Genomic DNA, 20,678 nt, shown 5'->3' with positions numbered 1-20,678 from the left:
GTAAATCCATGTGACAACTCCTATTGCCACTAACCTACGTCTGCCCTCAGGGTACCCTGTGCAATCTTCTTTGCTTGTCTGGGATGGTTGAGGGGGCAGCAGGAGTCCTCTGAGAAACGTCAGACTTAGGAAATATTAGCAGTGGTTCACATAGAGCATTTCCAGTTGAAAACTAGAAGTGATGAGGAACTTTATCTTACAAATGTGCTGGAAACCAGAAGTTACTATGAAATAAATTCAGGGACTGGCTGTGGTGACTGGGCAATAAAAGGTATAATTAAAAGTTGTCATTAAAGCTGGAATCCTTAACTCACTGGCCCTAAAATACATATGATAGGACTTTGTGAATTTCGTTGTTGTTATTCAGTTGCTAAATCGTGTCTAACTCTTTCTGATCCCCGTGAACTGGAACACACAGACTTCCCTGTCCTTCACTATCTCCCAGAGTTTGCTCAGACTCGTGTCTATTGAATCAGTGATGACATTCTTTGGGAATTCAAGTAGTAAAAATTATATTATATTTAAATTGCTAAGAATTATGATGATACTATAGACTAACTGTAAATTTATTCTAGTAATGGCTATATAATGATACTTGCCTCCGGGTTTGATGGAATAACTGCTATGGGTTATTATAGACACAATACCTTTTTTACAAAGTCTCTCTGGATAGCTCCAAAGCATGAAACACATCCCTTTATGAAGTCCTTCCAGATGCAATACATGTTTTGGGTAATTTATTTTGGGCCTAGAATTACTATTTGGTATTTGGTGTTACCTCCAGAACTGTGTAGGAGTCTGAATTTGTAATGGCAATCACTTTCAGTACAAAGTGAGCAATGTCCTTAAAATAAAATGGCCTTCTATGAATAGGGAAATATAAAGATTGTAAAATAGTGAAGAAATGTTATATATCCTAGATATTTATGTATCTATTCAAGCATTTACAATGGAGCAAGACAGGAAAAAAGTTAAGCAGAAAAAAATGTTGAAAAATTAAATGAAATTAGTTGTATCCTACATAGTGCAAGAATAATCTTCTGGGTTACAAGTTAAGATATTTCCATCAACCTGCAGAAAAATACATGCTGAAAAGACCTCATTGTAGCATCTGACAGAATTTTTATTTGCTTACTCACCCACAGGAGACATTTCTGGAACACTAGCAATGTAAGGTCCATCCAAAAACTTCGGCTCATTATCATTAATATCCTGCACTTTGATGATGAATTCTGATTCAGGTTCCAGGGGCTTCCTGGTTTCTATGTCCACAGCCTGAGCACGAAGGGTATAGAAAGGTTTTTCCTCTCTATCCAGGCTCCTTATGGCATGAATGTCCCCTGTAGTTTCATCAATGGTAAAAACGGTGCCGGCGCCATCTCCCGAGAGGGTGTATTTTACGGTGCCCTCTCCTTTATCTAAGTCGGAATGGAGCTTTAGGGAGAGAGAGAGAGAGACAGAGAGAAATACCATTAAAGGGATGCTCACATGTTAAAAAGTCATAATTGCAGTATAATTTTTTTTATCAGAAAAGTTAAGCCAAAAACTTATGGCTCTTTTTTCCCTTTTCCCTTTTTTTTTCACCAATTATTTTTACAAATATTTTTAACAGAAAAATTTGGAAAATGTATGGTGAGCACCTATGTATACTATATATCTCAGAGATTCCACTGTTTCCCTTTCAATCTTACTATACAGGACTTTTGATTTATCACATAGATAGATCACACATCTATCCTTTCATTAACTCTCCCATCAATCCATCTTATTTCTCCATGCATTACAGATGTCAGAAGTATAGCCCCAAATCCATCAACATGCATAAATACAATGATTTTGAACATTTACTTCTTTCACATACTTTGGGGGATGAAATTTCATAAAATGAAATGCACAACTCTTAAGCATACTTATTGCTTCATTTTAAGTGACTGTTGTATTAAAATAGATTAGCTGATATATATTAAATCAGTCCATGGTGACACAAAGAGTCAGGCATGACTGAGCATGCACATGCATGTACACATATTAAATTAAAAACCTTCCAGATACCCTGAAGATAGAAGTCAATAATGTGCACCCAGTGAGACATATAGCAAAAACAAAGCAAAGCTCAGAAAACACTATCTTTTCATTTGAAAGGAGAGGACAGTTTTGGCGTACCAGGTCGATTTCAGATATGAATGATGGAGTATCTCATTTTAACAGACTGACTCTCAATGAGTTATTCAATCTTACTCAGCCAGATGATGGGTAGAATAACTGATTATTCCTTCAGATTCACAAATGTTTAGCTCTAATCTGTACTATATATTTGAAATGTAATAATATAGAAAAATTTTGAATTTCTGCTGATTTCTTTTGAAATTCAGCACATGTCTAATTGACTATAATACAATAAGGAATGAGAGACATATAAATATAGTAGAGGAGAGGACCATTAAGAAGAGAAATTATTATTGTGATACTTTAAATCAGTGTTTTTCAAACTGGAGTCCAAGAATTAACATAAGATGACCCTGATGCTGGGAAAGATTGAAGGCAAAAGGAGAAGAGGGCCGCAGAGGATGAGATGGTTAGACAGCATCACTGACTCAATGGACATAATTTTGAGCAAACTCTGGGAGACAGTGGAGGGCTGGGAAACCTGTCGGGCGGCAGTCCATGGGGGTCACAAAGAGTTAGACACAACTGAAGTGATTGGGCATGCATGCATATCATATGATATAAATGTTTCATTATATACAATCTCTAAGAATATGTATGAGTGAAAGTCACTCAGTTGTGTCTGACTGTTTGCAAGCCCATGGACTATACAGTCCATGGAATTCTCCAGGCCAGAATACTGGAGTGGGTAACCTTTCCCTTCTCCAGGGGATCTTCCCATACCAGGGATCAAACCCAGGTCTCCCTCATTGCAGGCGGATTCTTCACCAGCTGAGCCGCAAGGGAATTCCCAAGAATATGTATACTCATATATATAATGTGAATAATATACATTCATATTCTAGTTAGATTTAAAAGGATGCTTATTTTTATAAATCATATTAATTTTCATCCAGATGCTGATCTGAAATGTTTTAAAATATTTTTATCTGATTTCAATGTTCAAATTTTTAGATTTAAAAGTTCATTCCAGTCAACAGAGTAACCAAAGAAAATATGTTAAACTTCTAGTGTAACCGAAACCATTGGTGCCATATTTTAAAGTATATGCAAGTATAACTCTCTTGCAAAATTTTGGAGAAAAATGAGTTTTGTTTTTCTTAATATTTTAACACATTCTAAAAGTTTTGAAAATATTTTAAAGCATATAATAATCCTTTGCAAATAGGCATTGTGTGTATTAGTAATATTAAAAAAAAATCAACTTCACCACATCTTTGTCCTTAAACTTAACATCCTCCTTTAGAATCAGTAAAATAACATCATCCTTCATATTAATGTCATTAAATGACTTTATTCATTTTGTGAATTTGTATTTATTCCAAATGGCTCTGAAGTACACTTGCATAAGTGCATAAGCAAAGAATTTATACTGGGTGGATGTTATAATTTAAACAATGAGAAAACTATAAAGGAGCACCACATCTTTTTTTTTTCCTTAAAAGTCTCTGTATATTTTACTCAAGTCTAAGGAAAATTGCTAAAAATGACAGGAAGAAGTTTTTTCCTCCTAATTTTTTATAAACTGCTATGAAGCATAGGAAGTTTCAAGCGTAAAATCAAGCTGTAGATAAATGTTCTTTGAACTTAGGAATTTCAAATTACAAATTTCACCCACACCATTAAAGGTTTTCAACACAGTGAGAATTACTTTTGCTTTCAAATTTATCTGAAGATATGAGACAGGCAAAAGCAATGACTTTATAAACTGGATCCATTTTGCCAATGGCCCCAAAGAATATCTGCTAATTTTGTGGGAACCAAGTGAAAATTCTAAGTAGGTTTTTACAATGTGATCCAAATAGAGTTACCAAAAATATCTCCATTTAGCCAAAATCAGACCTGTTTTCTTTTCAAACTGACATAAGACTAAAAAAGCAAATGTGTTTTCAGTTCATGGATCCAAGATCCAAATGAAATTCAATTGTTGCTACTCCTTACACGTCTATCTTTTCCTTCTAATTTAAAGTTGGGTTTTGCAGAGATTAAAGCTTCAGAAGAAATATGTGAAAAGATGTTAAAATTTAAACTGAAAATGAGATTGATGAAGGTAAAATTCTCGAGAGGATTAGAGTGGTTATAGCAGTTTATTGCATGATAATACCTTAAAGAAGATCACCTGCAGTATCCGGCATTGACAGGCAATGTTTAAAATTATTTATTCAGTATTGATTGAGTCCACTACATGCATGACTAGCTAAAAGTATAGGTATGTTTGCAACATTAGTTCTAATGTTAAATGATGTTGGCCTGATGTTGGGAATCTTAAAATTTTTTTTTTGTATTACATATAGAATAATTTGAGTAGAGAATGTTATAAGCTAACATGAAAATCCCTACCATCCTCTTACCTAGAGATAACTTCTGTCACTTTATACCCTTTCTGTTATATATATACACATTCTTATACAAATATATCTGCAAGTTTATATATATTTATATATGATTTTATGTGCTACGGTATTGTGCAGTCTCTTCAGTTATGTCTAACTCTTTGTGACCCTAATGACCATAGAACGCAAGGCTCCTCTGTCCATGGAATTCTCCAGGCAAGGATACTGAAGAATGCCCTCCTCCAGGGGATCTTCCTGACCCAGAGATCGAACTCGTGTTTCTTGAGTCTCTTGCATTGGCAGGCAGGTTCTTTACCACTAATGACACCTGGGAAGCCCATAATTTTATATGTATATATAATAGTCTCTTATTATAAATACATATAAACTTGATATAAAAATGAGAAACCTGTCAACATTTTCCATAACCATAATCATTTCCAGTGTAATTTTAAATTCTTCAGAATTGCTTTTTAATACCTGCATTATATTTTTTAAAAGAAGTTGAGTGATTCAATGGCTTTTGCTCATCCTTTCATAAGTGATGTGATGACTATGTGTGTGTTGTCCTGTTTAATTCCATAATAAACAGGCAAATACAAACAGAAGGGTAATTATCCAGACCAAAAATGTGATGTTTTTTATGAATCAAAAGTTTTTGAATCTTGAATGATTCCAGAACTTGATCTCCATAGATGAATTTGATTTCTTAAAAATTTTAGCAGTGCAACTCAGGCTCAGTTTACATTATGAAGCTCCTTCATCTTCCTTTCATTCAGCAGGAGAGGATTACAGAAGAGTTCACTTATTGAGTTTCATCTTTTGGGTTGTGTAACTGTGAACAATCACACGATGCCCTTTTACAGAGGAGCTTTAAGCTTCATGTATAGCAAGCTAATAATTCCACAAGGATAAAATTATTTTCCTTTATAGCAATTTAAAAATAACAGCAAGGAATGTTTCTTATTCCAATTGTTTTGCTTTAAAAGCTGTTTCTGAGTAGCTGCTGACTATATTTACAGACTGAAGCAGCCAACTCCAGTAATATCATCTTTTAGTATTGACACTTAAAATTTCTGCCAGAAACAGAGTTCCATAAATGGTGTATATAGAAATATGCACTGTCCAGGCAGTTGTTTTGTGGAAGTGGTGTTGTTATTTTCTCATGTTTTCCAAGTCATCTCAGATGGAGCATGAAAATGAGATGCCAAGAGAGGCTTAAAAAAGATACTGAGGACTAGCTTCAGAATGTGAGCAAATCTGAATTCCAGTGCCTAAAAGTTTTGAGAAAGCCAGCCTAAAGTTAAGTATTTACCAGCATCTCCCTGATTATATTTTAGAAACTGATGCACCAAAAAAAAGAAAGAAAGAAAGAAAGAAATTTATTCTTATTTTCTCTGGGTTTAAAAGTGCACATAAAATGGAAAATACTTTTTATATCACTACAACCAGCAGTGATTTTATTTCCATTTGCTATTTCCCAGAATAAGCATTGGTTACCAGGCATGAGAAGGGCATAGGGTATGTTGGGCAGAGAAATGTATAATTTTGACAAATTTTTTTACTGGAAAGTTAAAACTTCATTGTTATTGTTCAATTGTTAACTCATGCCTGACTCTTTGTGACCCTATTGACACCAGCATTTCAGGCATCCCTATCCTTCACTATCTCCTGGAATTTACTCAGTCTCATGACCACTGAGTCAGTGAAGCCATCCAACCATCTCATGCTCAGTCATCCTCTTCTCCTCCTGCCCTCAATCCTTCCTAGCATCAAGATCTTTTCCAATGAATCGGTTCTTCGCATCAGATAGCCAAAGTGTTGGAGCTTCAGCTTCAGCATCAGACCTTTCAACGAATACTCAGGGTTGATTTCGTTTAGGACTGACTGGTTTGGTCTCCTTGCTGTCCAAGAGACTCTCAAGAGTCTTCTTCAACATCATAATTTGAAACAAATATTTGACTTGGTGTAAATACCTGCAAACTACTTTACTATGTGTTTATGGGTGTTATGGTATTATGGGTATTAATCTAACCTGCTTTTTAGATTATATTGTAAACAATTTGCTTTTCCAATAAGTATGAGTTTATTTACATCTATTTATGTTAATCACAAGTATTTTAATCAAAATAATACATTAAAATGGCTAAAATCAGAGTATGGAAGTGTTTATCATATACAACTTTTACACTCCTTTTCTCTGTCTTTTTCACCAGGGAAATCTGTATCTATTGTCTTCCGGAAACCAACAGTAACACTGATGTCTGATTGATATATCCTTTGCAAGTAAAGAGCTTGTTTTTTCTCCCCCCTTATATTTTCTTCTAAAATGTTTGCAGCCTTGTTTTCATTTTGGTATTCTAATTATTTAGAACGTTGTCTCCAAGTATGAGTTTATGTGTGCTTCTGTTTTGAATAGTGTGTCCAGATATGAGTTGATACATTTGTGATTCTGTCATTGGGTTGGGCACTTAGCAAATTCTTTCAATTCAAAAACCATTTTCCTTCAGGACTAAGAAATTTCCTTCTATGATTATTTCATAATGAAGTTCTATCCTCTGTCTTTTCTATTGTTTATCTAGAATTCATTCATTCAATGTTAGACCTTGTGCACCTTCTATAAATAATATACTCTTTCTACAGTTATTCATTCCTATATGTTTTGGTCTATTATGTGAAAAAGTTAAAACTTATCTTAAAATTATGTATTGCTTTCTATATTTTCAAAGTCAGTAAACATGCCCCCACGTGTGCATACATACACACATACCACAGACATATTAATTTCCAAGATTTTTTTCATTTACTATGAATGTCCCCACTTAGTAGAATCATGTTTTTGTTTTGTGTCCACTGGGAATGCCCGAATCTTTTCGAGAACTCTAATTTGTATATATATGCGCGTGTGTGTGTGTTCCCTAAACTTTCTATTCCTTCAGGATCACATTTTGTTTTTGGAATTTGAACCTTTATTTTTCATATCACTGGCTTTCCTCAAATGCTTGATGACTCTCATTCAACAGTTCATATTTATGAATAGAGTTTTGAAATTGCAGATTGAATTTATTGATTACAGTTTTGTCCTAGGTTGAATGGACAATGAGGTTCTATCAGTGGCCTAATTCTTTTCAGATTTTCTTTAGCAGAACTTAAAAAAAAAAAAGTCTTTATTGTTTACATAAGACTCATTTATGTCTGGATTCCATGCATTATCATGCAGGTGGGAGGAATTCTGTACACAGACCATCAGTTAATCTCCATGTTTTATCATCCTTTTCTCTTAATCTTTGGCATTTGTGTCTTTTTCAGAATTGTTCCTCCTTAGTTGGAACCCTATCAATACAAATGCTTGTAAGTAGCTTTGAATTTATTTGACCAGTCACCAATCCTTCACCCACTTACTGGTTTATAGAAATTGGCTATACTGTCAGTATACTGTAATGGTCTTTATCTTTCTGGCTTACTTCACTCTGTATAATGGGCTCCAGTTTCATCCATCTCATTAGAACTGATTCAAATGAATTCTTTTTAATGGCTGAGTAATATTCCATGGTGTATATGTACCACAGCTTCCTTATCCATTCATCTGCTGATGGGCATCTAGGTTGCTTCCATGTCCTGGCTATTATAAACAGTGCTGCAATGAACATTGGGGTGCACGTGTCTCTTGCAGATCTGGTTTCCTCAGTGTGTATGCCCAGAAGTGGGATTGCTGGGTCATATGGCAGTTCTATTTCCAGTTTTTTAAGAAATCTCCATGCTGTTCTCCATAGCGGCTGTACTAGTTTGCATTCCCACCAACAGTGTAAGAGGGTTCCCTTTTCTCCACACCCTCTCCAGCATTTATTGCTTGTAGACTTTTGGATGAGACAAGTGCTCGGGCCTGGTGCACTGGGAAGACCCAGAGGGATCGGATAGAGAGGGAGGTGGGAGCAGGGATCGGGATGGGGAATATATGTAAATCCATGGCTGATTCATGTCAATGTATGACAAAAACCACTACAATATTGTTAAGTAATTAGCCTCCAACTAATAAAAATAAATGAAAAAAAAAAAAGAAATTGGCTATACTGTCTGATGCCCTGCACACCACCTCAATCAAGATTATAGCCGTCATCACCCAGTCATGTTCAATTTTCTCCTCTTATCACTCCAAATATAGTTCTTTATTTTTTTAAACATTGATCCAAGCAAGATTCAAGCATTGCATTTGAATTTTGTCTTTGTTTTCTTTAAGTTGAAAACAAGCATGCCTATTAATATTAATTATGTTGTCATTATCTTCTTTAAGAAACTTAGGCTCTCATTCTAAATGTGTCTGCTAGAACAAGGAACTTCCTGATGTGTCTTTAAATATTTACTGTTCTATCTTAGACCATCTCTTCTTCAGTTTTTAAGTATATACGAGTCAATATGGTGCCATAACAGTGTGTGTGTGTGGGGTTAGGTTGTTTCAGTCATGTCCCCGTGTGTGACTCTATGGACTGTATCTGGCCATGCTTCCCCGTCTGCGGGATTCCTAGGCAAGAATACTGGAGTGGGTTGCCATTATGCCCTCTTTAATATTGAGATCCTTGTAACACAAATTACAGACATCTTCCACCAGCCATCTTCATAAACACATTTAGTCTAAGAAAGAAACTTCCCAATATAGGATGTGCCTCAGTAAATTTTGGTGTGATAGCAGCATGGAAGTGGTAATATTTATTTTCAATTTGAAAATCTATGATTATGAAGGCTGTAGAGTGACTTAGTACTATGGTTCAGCAGTTCATTCGTGAGATAGGAAGTAATATTATTTACATACAGGATTCATTCTGATAAGTGGGCCAAAATGAATATAAGGAAATTTTATGTGAGTTTCTTTGGCTGAAATAATCTTATGACGCATAAAACAAACTACTTTTGCTACATTTTCCTTGGTAAATATTCATTCCTGTTTTGTAGTAGTTGCTCAGTTCTCAGGAACTTTACAGTGGTCATTGTAAGAGCTACAAAGTGATTACATTATGTTCAAGGAATTGTTTATTGATGAAAGAAGACCAGACACAAAGATGATCTATAACCCTGCCTGAGTAATGACACAATGCAAAAATTCTGTCTTTTAGAAGCCACAGAATGCCCAAGAATATTTGGCATTCTATTCCATTCTGCCCCCTAAGGGGACTCATTTGTTCTTCCTAGCTTGACTGTTGTCATTTGAGCAAGAGGAATACCACTTTACAAGGCTGGGAATTCCCTTTAACAGCCCAATGTGAGTTCAGAACTCCCCTGACTGGATTACAGACCCAAAGCTATTTATCATCTGGAAATATTTCACCTTCTATTTAAGAGAGTAGAAATTCATTTCAAAAAGGCCCACACCTCCCCCGAGGTAAGCCACAGAAGAGCAAAGAACAAAGACTATTTACAATGCTTGGGAACAATAAAAATTGATGTGCTTGGATATATTACACATCCCATTAAAGAAAAAACATACTCTTCACCGGATGTTCTCTTTCATCTTTATTTTTCTCCTTGAAGATTGCATGTGTGGCTACATGTGAGGAGCATCCTAACTAATTTTTTAGATTGTCATATTTTACAACTTAAGCTTTTAAAGATTATTTTATATAATTTGATATAATATATTTGATATAATATATTTTATATAATTTTGATATAATATATTTTATATAATTTTACAACTTAAGCTTTTACAGATTATTTTATATAATTTGAGAGTGTCACAATGTATTAATAGGTACTTCTGTAAAGGTTTGAGAGGTCATTGGAATGGTGCCTGGATTCAGGAGGAAAAATATGAGTAGACAAGGTCAAAATAATTTCTTTCCTACAATTCCAAAGCTGTAAAATATTGTTCACAGTCAGGTTTTTGGTTAAAAAAAAAAAATCTTAAACAATAAACTAGCAATAAACTAGTCTTATCAAATTGTCAGAAACAGAATCGCTCTTTGCAGTAAAATTGTATTTTATGTAAGATTTCAAATATGGTTATTTTTCAGAATGCTAGATAAATTTGTATGATTTATTCTAAATGTAAAGTAAATGCCAAAAATAATGCAGAAAGTAATGCCAATAATTATTAGTAATCAAGATACAGTATTATAGCTAGAGGTAATTTTTTAATTTATTACCATTTTGTCTGTGTGTTATTACTTTTATTATTTGCCTTTACTGAATAGCAGGCACTATGTTGTATATTTTAAAAGCTTTATTTAATTCTCAAAATGATCAATGATATGCTAAAATTAAAAATTTGAGAGATAAAATTTTTAAACTAAATTCTAATAGTTTAACATGTTTAATTTTCAACAGCTATATGTTCTATCCTAAATTCTTAGTAAGTGTATCTAATAACTCTAATAAAGCAAGCAGACCCAAATACTAACTCTAATGTTAATCATGGAATGATCTAAAATCTATGATTATGAGCATCAAAATTCAGGTTTAGAGTCCGAAATCCATTTGTTCTTGCCTGGACATTACTGTGTAACTTAATACATGTCTTTGGACTTCAGAATCCTCATATGTAAAATGTAGATTCTAACATTTATATCATAAATTTGGAGGATACTGTAGAGAATTTGACTTCATATTGTCCATTTTCCTTCATTTATCTCCATTTATATCCAAATGAGCCAAGGATAGCAATATTTTTTTTCATTTGTATCAATTTATACTCATATGTGCTAATTGGATCCAAAATAGTGATAGAAAATGCTATCAGGCTTCTACTTTTGGCTAGACAATTTTTAGTGGTTTTATATACTTTCTTTATTTAATGCTCAGAACAACCCTACAGGTACAACTCTATTAACATCATCATTTTGTAGATATAGAAACCGAGGCACAGAGAGGCTGCTTCCTCGGGACACACATAGAAAGATACAAAGCTGAGACACCAACCAGGTAGTTACATAAATGCATGTCACTAGCACTTAAACCAAGCGTTTCCTTTCAATTTGGAAATTATAATGTCATTTTCATTAATTTTCTAAACAGTCTCTCTTGAGAGGAAGCACACACATATACATTGAATCTTTGGTCAGATAATTAGCTTAGCCACAGATGGAAGTTACCTAAGTATTAGCTTTGTGACATCAGTTGGAACAATACCTGATTGTAATATTATGGTTCCATTAATGAGAATGGTTTTATTAAAAATGCTTTGGACTGCCAACTAGTGATTGCACCACACACTAGAGAACGTCACTTAGTATTTTTTCTCAAAGACACAGGAGTCGAGGCCAGTAGGGAACAATATGAGCCATAATAACAACGATATCCATTCAAAACACTGTCTCTTTCTACAGTTGTGTGCCTCTCAAATCACAATTTTCTATAGAAACTTTTGATAAGCATATACTATATAATTTTAAGATGTTATATTTGTGTTTTATTAAAATACAAACTGATATTACATTTAAAGTTAGAAATCATCATTAAAGTAATATGCTGTGTCAATTACAGATTTGGAACAATTAATAGTCATTTAGAAAGAGGTGAAAATCTCTTGGACAGAGGAGTCTGGCAGGCTACAGTTCATGGGGTTGCAAAAGAGTCAAACACAACTTAACCACTAAACAACAGCAGGAGTAAACAATATTTATGTTGAAGAGAATATAACTTACTTTTATATCAATTAAAATTATTTTCTGAAGATTTTGCACATTTACATTATAATTTGCTTTGAGACATATAAAAAATCCATTATCTAAAAGACAAACTTGAGTAACTACTTCATTAAAGAAATGGTCATTAACATGTGTGGTCCTTTCATCAATGTACTAGTTACAATGTACTAATAACCACACGGAGGAGGCAATGACACCCCACTCCAGTACTCTTGCCTGGAAAATCCCATGGACGGAGGAGCCTGGTGGGCTGCAGTCCATGGGGTCGCCAAGAGTCGGACACGACTGAGTGACTTCACTTTCACTTTTCACTTTCATGCATTGGAAAAGGCAATGGCAACCCACTCCAGTGTTCTTGCCTGGAGAATCCCAGGGATGGGGGAGCCTGGTGGGCTGCTGTCTATGGGGTCGCACAGAGTCAGACACAACTGAAGTGACTTAGCAGCAGCAGCAATAGCCACACAGATAAACATGTGAATGTGCTTGAGAATGTTTAGACATGTGTACATGTTGTATGTGAGAGAAAAAAGAGAAAGAGTTGGTATTTGTACATTTTCATGTATTCAGACATGCACATTTTTGTAAAATGAATAAAGGTCAAGTAGATATACATACTATAAATCAATGCTCTAAGAACTCAATCTGAAATTACATTTTATCTGCTTTTATTTTTTTCAAGGGTGGTTTGAAGGTGACCCATTTTCTGTAGCATGCATTACTGTGGGGATTGCTTTATGTATTAAAGCACAAAGCCTTCTCATTGAAGTCTTTTATTTCCTTTCCTCACTTTACAGTGACTTCTTTAAGTGGATTTTGAAAGTATAATATCACCAATGCAGAAAAAATAAATCCAAGCACTTAAACAGGTTGCTTTCTTTTTATCATGAGTCAAGCTGTTTTATGTCAAATTAACCACTAAGAATTCATCTTTCTCAGTCTTTATCCTGTAACAGTGTCATAAATATTATCTTATTTGCATGATAAGGTACACATTAAATATTATTTTCCCCCAAAGTATAAAAATGAGTAATCTTAAAGCTAAATATCAATTTGTTAAAGATAAATGAAAACAGTACTATTCTATGTAAGGAAGGCAGTAAGTTATATCTTGTTTCTAAGTACAGGTTAGCCATGTTTTTTTTTTAAGCTCTCATTATAAACATATTAAGTAAAGAATCATTCTCAAGGTTCACTTTCTTCCCATAGGCCTAATAGTATTCCCTAGAAATCTCCAGAGATAATAGATCCACTTTAACTCTAACTTTAAAATGAAAAGAGAAAGAATAAAAATAAAAGAAAAATGAACACAGCTTTCATAGAGGCTAGGACCTCAGTTTTGACTGCTTTTAGCAAATGTATAATATTGGATACCTGAGTGAAATAAATTTATTTCAGGCTATTGTATTTTTAAAGGTCAGTTTTTTTTTTTTTAAACAAGGAATTCAAGATTATAAAGGCAGACAAATTATAAATTTATAAAGGCAGATTAATTTGACATTGATTGAGACTTTAAATGGTGAATAAATCTTTCAAAGTTTGATTGCTTTTCAGAATAAACTGAATTGCTTTGTGATTAAAATTACTTAATAATTCATAGAATCCATGGAATCATGTGTATGTATGTGTATCTGTAGCACATTTTCCTAAACCTGACATATGAATACCATGGAATGTATATCTGCATTATTTCCAAAATTAAAATATATATATATATATATATATATATATATATATATATATATATATATATATATATATTACTGGTCTCCTTTCACTGCTTATTACAATCTTTTTCTCTTGATATATCATTGAAGGAATTCCCTGGTGGTCCAATGGTTAGGACTCTGAACTTTGATGCCAGGGACCATGAGTTTGATCCTTGGTCTGGGAACTAAAATCCCCACAAGCTGTGCAATGTGGCCAAAGGGGGGGAAAAAAAAAGTCATAGTTCATTGAATGCTGATTAAAGTAAGTTATACAGAATTTCTGAGATTAACTGAGGTCCGATCTTGAGGTCCAATCATATACTTCATTGTATTATTATTTTAGATCATATAAACGTGTACACACTCAATACAAAATTGAATCCAAATCAAGGCTTAATTCTCAGTTGTGATTGAACTCCAACATATACAATGTGATCAGCAGAATTCTACTTTAATGCCAAGATTGCTCTCCCCTTAGTATACAGAATCTGCAAAAACTCCCAGCACTGAGAAGACTGGATTTAACCCTTCAGGTTACTTTATGTTGGGTAAGCTTGACCTAATCACATGCAATTTTTGAAAACAGGAGGGTTTTTTCCTAGATGTAGAAAAAGAAAGTCAGAGATACATGATTTAGCTGGTTTGTAATAAAACGAATATTCATGCTGAAAGTTACTAACACTTTCAGAAGGAGTTGAGACAGTTCCCATACCACTGCTGGCAGTATGGAGGGGACTTCAGTTCTACAAAAGTGAGGAAATACATACTCCCATCAATCTGAAAGAGCTTGAAAACTGACTTTTCCCAATTCTCAAGAGAAAATAACAGTACTGCTGACACCTTGGGTTCAGTCTTTTGAGACCCTGAGCAGAGAACCCTGTGACACTATACTGGATTTCTGCCTGAAGAACTGTGAGTTAATAAACAGGTATTGTCTTAAGCCACTAAATTTGTGGGAATTTGTTATGCAGCAAGAGAAAATTGATACATGTAGGTAATTATAGGAATAAAATATTATTGTTATTTCATTTTTAAAATGTAAGTCATGATTTTAATTAAAAATGCAATTTTGATTTCTTGGTTATGTGCTCCAATTTTCTAACACATTATTTAGTTTGCTAGTTTGTTTAATTTTTCCTAGTATCTTTACTATTTTTACTAAACTCATCTGCTACTTCTTTTGTACAAATGATCCTGTATCAATCCACTGGGTGAATCTAATGACATTGTCAAGTACTGCATTTCATCCCTTTAACCATTCAGTGGCCTGGAAAAGGAAATGGCAACCCACTCCAGTATTCTTGCCTGGAAAATCCCAGGGAAGAGAAGCCCGGTGGGCTACAGTTCATGGGGTCACAACCAGTCGGACATGATGAAGTGACGGAGCACTGAGCGCAACCATTTGGTGGGAAGAGCTCTTAGGTCTGGTCAATGTTGATAAGCATCTGCCTTTCAATTCAAATCTGCTTGACTGTCAAGATAGTCCTCACCTCATCCTGCATGCTAGACAACAAAATGGAGGCTCCTTGAAAACAGAAGAAAATGAAAGCTACTTGCAAAGCAGACTGAGGTAGGAGAAATAAGGAAAGAAAAGGGGGAGGTCATGATACCATCATGTCAATTCCAGGAATCATTCAGACTTTCCACATAGAATAAACCCATAAATCTCCACTCTGAATTTGTTCTTGCCAGTCATTAAAAAAATCTTGTCTAATTGACCACAAAATAGAACCTTTTGCCCTTTATTTTTCCATGCAATTAGCATCTATTGAATACTGATTGTACTCCACAGACCTGGGGACAAACCCATCAGCAATTACTCAAAGGTCAACATGGATATGGAGAAGGCAATGGCACCCCACTCCAGGACTCTTGCCTGGAAAATCCCATGGATGGAGGAGCCTGGTAGGCTGCAGTCCACGGTGTTGCTAAGAGTTGGACACGACTGAGCGACTTCACTTTCACTTTTCACTTTCATGCATTGGAGAAGGAAATGGCAACCCACTCCAGTGTTCTTGCCTGGAGAATCCCAGAGATGAGGGAGCCCGGTGGGCTGCCGTCTATGGGGTCGCACAGAGTCGGACACGACTGAAGCGACTTAGCAGCGGCAGCAATAACAAGGGTAAAGAATCTGTTGTTCCACATCAAAGTCGTTAGGAAAAAAAAAAAAAAAGCTCAAAAGATTTCACTGTTGTTAATTCTTCATCCTTACACAATTTAAAACAACTATTTCTTGTGTGTGTTAGTCGCTCAGTCATTTCCAACTCTTTGAGACGCCTTGGAATGTAGCCCACCAAGCTCCTGTTTCCATGGGATTTCCCAGGCAGAAATACTGGAGTGAGCAGCCATCCCCTTCTCTAGGAGGTCTTCCTGACCCGCTAATAGAACCAGGGTGCCTTGCCTTACATGCAGATTCTTTACCATCTGAGCCACCCAGGAAGCCCATTTCTTATATTAGTCTTAACTTCGAAATGAGTGAAGCCTAGTTTAGTTGATCTGATATGTGGTGAGCTTGCCTTACATGCAGATTCTTTACCATCTGAGCCACCCAGGAAGCCCATTTCTTATATTAGTCTTAACTTTGGAATGAGTGAAGCCTAGTTTAGTTGATCTGATATGTGGTGAGCTTGGGATTGACAGCAAAGCTGTCATCATGTAAATTGTCGTGTGAAGTCAGATGAAATGTGCTGTTTCATTATGTGCAGGCACTTACATGGTGGCAAAGGCCTCTGTTCCTGTCATTCAAACAATGACCATTAATTAAAGCTAATTAAACTGGTTCAAATGCTTAGATTCAGTAATTTTCTCATATTCTTACAAGTATTCTCCAAGTCAGCTATTCTAAACATTTATTTTTAATATGAGGTTTTTTTAAAAACAAAACAGCAGCTACCTCACTATGCAGGATATGTTGAATGAGCCAGGGCAGGCTCCAGTTTCCTCCCAGTTCCCTTTCCCTACCCAGAATCATGGATACACTCTGGAAAACTCATAACAATGCATAGAACACATGAAATTCTCTGCTTAAAACTTTATGACGCCACAGTGTACTCCAAGCCAATCCCTCACCATTGTGGGACAGGAAACATTTTGTGTAGAAGATGTTTCTTTAATTCCAAGTTTTGATTCTGTCCATATAAAATATGAATAATGATGTATTTTAGTTTAAGATGGGCTTAATTCATTGCCTTATAGAACACTGAGACCTTTGCTTCTGTGATCCTTCCATGTTTGCGTATTTGACAAATCTGCCACCCTTTTTATATCCTGAAGCCTTCTCTGAGAACTCGTATCTGTTGGTTTTGAGTACACACTTGCTGCTAATGATGCTTAAAATTTACTAGCCCTGTTCATAGGAAGGAGAATAAGAAGGCATTTGAGCAGTCAGCTCAGATATATCAATATATATCAGCTCACATGCAAAAAAATTTAAAGGCATTCTACTTGTTTAAACTGCATCTTTCATATTCAAGAACTATTTCTACATGACTCTTGAACTCACCAGTTCAGATCGCTGAATAATCCCTTGATTAGAGAAACTAACCACCTGGCTGTTTCCCAATTACTTTGATTATACACAGTTCTTAAACTAAGTGATACTATAGTTCAGCTATTCCAAATTTAGTGTTAACTGAAGTTGGTAAAGAAGGAGATAAAACTTTAAAAAGAAAAGGAAAAAAAAAAAAACCACACACACACAGTTGCGTGGCTCTGTCACAGAATAAGATCAGGCCTTTAGAACCGGAAAGAACCTTAGAGAAAATTGTTTCAATTACTTTATTTCACAGTTGAGGAAATTGAGAATCAGAAAGGCTAAGAGATTTCCTTAATATCCCAGAGTTTAGTTAATTACAGAAATCAGAATAGAATCTGGGTTACCCAGCTCTCTGCCCAGAGTTGTTTCCATTACACCGAGTGAAATTATCTGCCACTATTTTAGGGCTAGATGACTCATGAAGGCAGCCTCATAATAATTAATAAATCAAAATACCATATGCCTATAAAATTTAACACACAAGTACGAAAGTCTAGCTTCCTGATAGCTTAAGATATATGTGTGTGCGCTCAGTTGTGTCTGAATCTTTCAGACCGCATGGACTGTAGCCTGCCAGGTTCCTTCATCCATGGGATTTTTCCAGACAAGAATATTGGAGTAGATTGCCATTTCTTACTCCAGGGGATCTTCCCCACACGGTGATCAATACTGAGTCTCTTGCATCTCCTGCATTGGCAGGCGAATTATAAATGACATTAAATGTACTTCATTCTAATTTCATATATATTCTCATGTATAAATTTATATAATTTCATATATAAACATTTTAGTGAATTTATATGAAGAAAAAGTCAGTAAAACAAAAATATCAGGACTGAGACTACATCAACGCTGGGATTAGAAAGAATCACATCAATTTCAAGCTTCATTGGCAACATGGGTAAAATAACATGAAATAAAATTAGTAGACACAATCTTCATTATCAGACTTGTGTATGTGTGTAGAGAACAATATAAATCAAATGAAATGGGATCTTTTTATTATTAATAATTACATTAAAATTTTCTATTTGAATAATTTATATAAATATACTAATTATTTTATAAATATTGCCTTCTTTGGCATCATTAATAATCTTGTCCTCCTTTGCTGTGAGAATGAGGAGCCTGAGGGTTGGGATATTAAAATAATTGTTCAATATATTGCAGCTCCACAGTTGAGAGGCTGGACACAAAACTCACTTATCCTGACTTAGAATAATTTTATTTTTAATTTTACTGTAACCTATTTTGGAAGTTTTTCAACAACAATAACAACAAAACCATCCCCCCCAACATTTAACCCTATTTTAAAGGCCTATAATTTGCAGTCATGAAGAGGTAGTTAACAGTAAATATTTTCTGTACTTCACATCACTTATCACACATTATATATTGTGGAACATAAAATTTTATGAAATTATAGTTACATGCTTGAAATGGATGTTAAATCTCTTCATTTCCTATGTCACAAGTGAGAGCTGTAAACTTGAAAAATTAAAGCTACAATATAATTTATCTTACTCAGAAATAGTCTACTATACATTATACATTTTTGAAGTAAATAATGATGGATAATACTAAAAATGATATTTCTCCATGGAAAACTATATGATAAATAACTAGAAATGTCATGATATAACTGGAATTATGTCCCCTGAATATAGAGAGAAGACTCTCAGCTCCTTACTTTTCCATGCAATAAATAGTTGTGCATACAATGCTTCTTTCTTCATGGGACAAGAATCTTTCTCTTTCTCATGACAGATATGATAATGTCAAATAATATAGGTATTTTATTAGCTGTTTCTTTTTTCCCTGCAAATAGATAAACCAAACAAATCTGTTTATTCCAATGCTAATAAACTACATATATCTACAGGGATTTCCCTGGTGGTCCAGTGGTTAAGACCGTGCTTTTGGTGCAGGAGTGCAAGGTGTGATTCCTAGTCAAGCAATGAAGATCCCACGTGCTGTGGCAGAAAAAATACAAAAAATACTCAATATCTACAGTGATTTCATGCCTTGTAATATTGTCTTCAATTTGGGTTGAGAATTTTAAATGCTATTACATAATATAAAGTGATGTGAGGTCTGTGGATATATTTCTTTAGCAGGAAAAGTTGCATGAATTTTTTTTTTTTTTAAGACTGCTTTTGCTTTTGAACTTTTTCAATCTGGTAAACTGAAGTCACAATATAAAACAAAGAATTCTATGTGAAAGAGACAAACAAAAAATTTCAGTATAGAGGTATAAATTCTCCCTTCTCTTTACTTTCTTCTTAGTTCCCTATATAACTGTTAATTTTCATCCTCAGTGACACCATGCAGTTAATTATAATAACCACCATCTACATATACAGCAAAAATAAAACATTTTAGTCATATAGCAGCAACAGCAGTCAATAAATGGAAAAATGAAAACTACAAAGTATCTTTTAAAATTAAATTTGGAGTACAAAATGAAGCAGGGCAAAAGCTAAGAGAACTATATAAAAAATATACAAAAGACTGAGTCTTTTGCTAAGACTCTTCCAACAACACAAGGGACAACTCTACACATGGACATCATCAGATGGTCAATACAGAAATCAGATTGACTATGTTCTTTGCAGATGAATATGGAGAAGCTCTATACAGTCAACAAAAACAAGACTGGGAGCTGACTCTATCTCAGGTCATGAACTCCTTATTGCAAAATTCAGACTTAAATTGAAGAAAGTACGGAAAACAACTAAGCTATTCAGGTATGACCTAAATCAAATCTCCTATGGTTATACAGTGAAAGTGACAAATAGATTCAAGGGATTAGATCTGATAGACAGAGTGCCTGAAGAACTATGGATGCAGGTTCATGACATTGTACAGGAGGCGCTGATTAACACCATCACCAAGAAAAAGAAATGCAAAAAGGCTAAATGTTTGTCTGGGGAGGGCTTACAAATAGCTGAGAGAAGAAGAGAAGTGAAAGGCAAAGAAGAAAGGGAAAGATATACCCATCTGAATGCAGAGTTCCAAACAAATAGCAAGGAGAGATAAGAAAGCCTTCCTCAGTGATCAATGCAAAGAAATAGAGGAAAACACAATGAGCAAGACTAGAGATCTCTTCGAGAAAATTAAAGATACCAAGGGAACATTTCATGTGAAGATGAGCACAATAAAGGACAGAAATTGTATGGACCTAACAGAAGCAGAAGACATGAAGAAGAGGTGGCAAGAATACACAGAACTGTACAAAAAAGATTTTCATGACTCAGATAACCACCATGGTGTGATCACTCACCTAGAGCCAGACATCTTG

General features: G+C 34.7%; 1 protein-coding gene across 2 annotated transcripts in view; it reads right to left on the bottom strand.

Annotated features, from left to right (window-relative positions):
- CDH12 (cadherin 12) overlaps positions 1–20,678 on the bottom strand; it is a 305,281-nt gene that overhangs the window by 207,898 nt on the left and 76,705 nt on the right. For both annotated transcript variants that reach the window (XM_061129640.1, XM_061129641.1), the window contains exon 2: positions 1,140–1,434. In XM_061129640.1, coding sequence (XP_060985623.1) covers positions 1,140–1,434 — 295 coding nt within the window. The remainder of the gene's footprint in view (positions 1–1,139; positions 1,435–20,678) is intronic.

This window comes from Dama dama, chromosome 25 (assembly GCF_033118175.1).
Source record: "Dama dama isolate Ldn47 chromosome 25, ASM3311817v1, whole genome shotgun sequence".
NCBI classification, from domain to species: Eukaryota; Metazoa; Chordata; class Mammalia; order Artiodactyla; family Cervidae; genus Dama; species Dama dama.
Note: the sequence above shows the minus strand (reverse complement) of the source record. Positions and strands in the feature narration are given on the sequence as shown.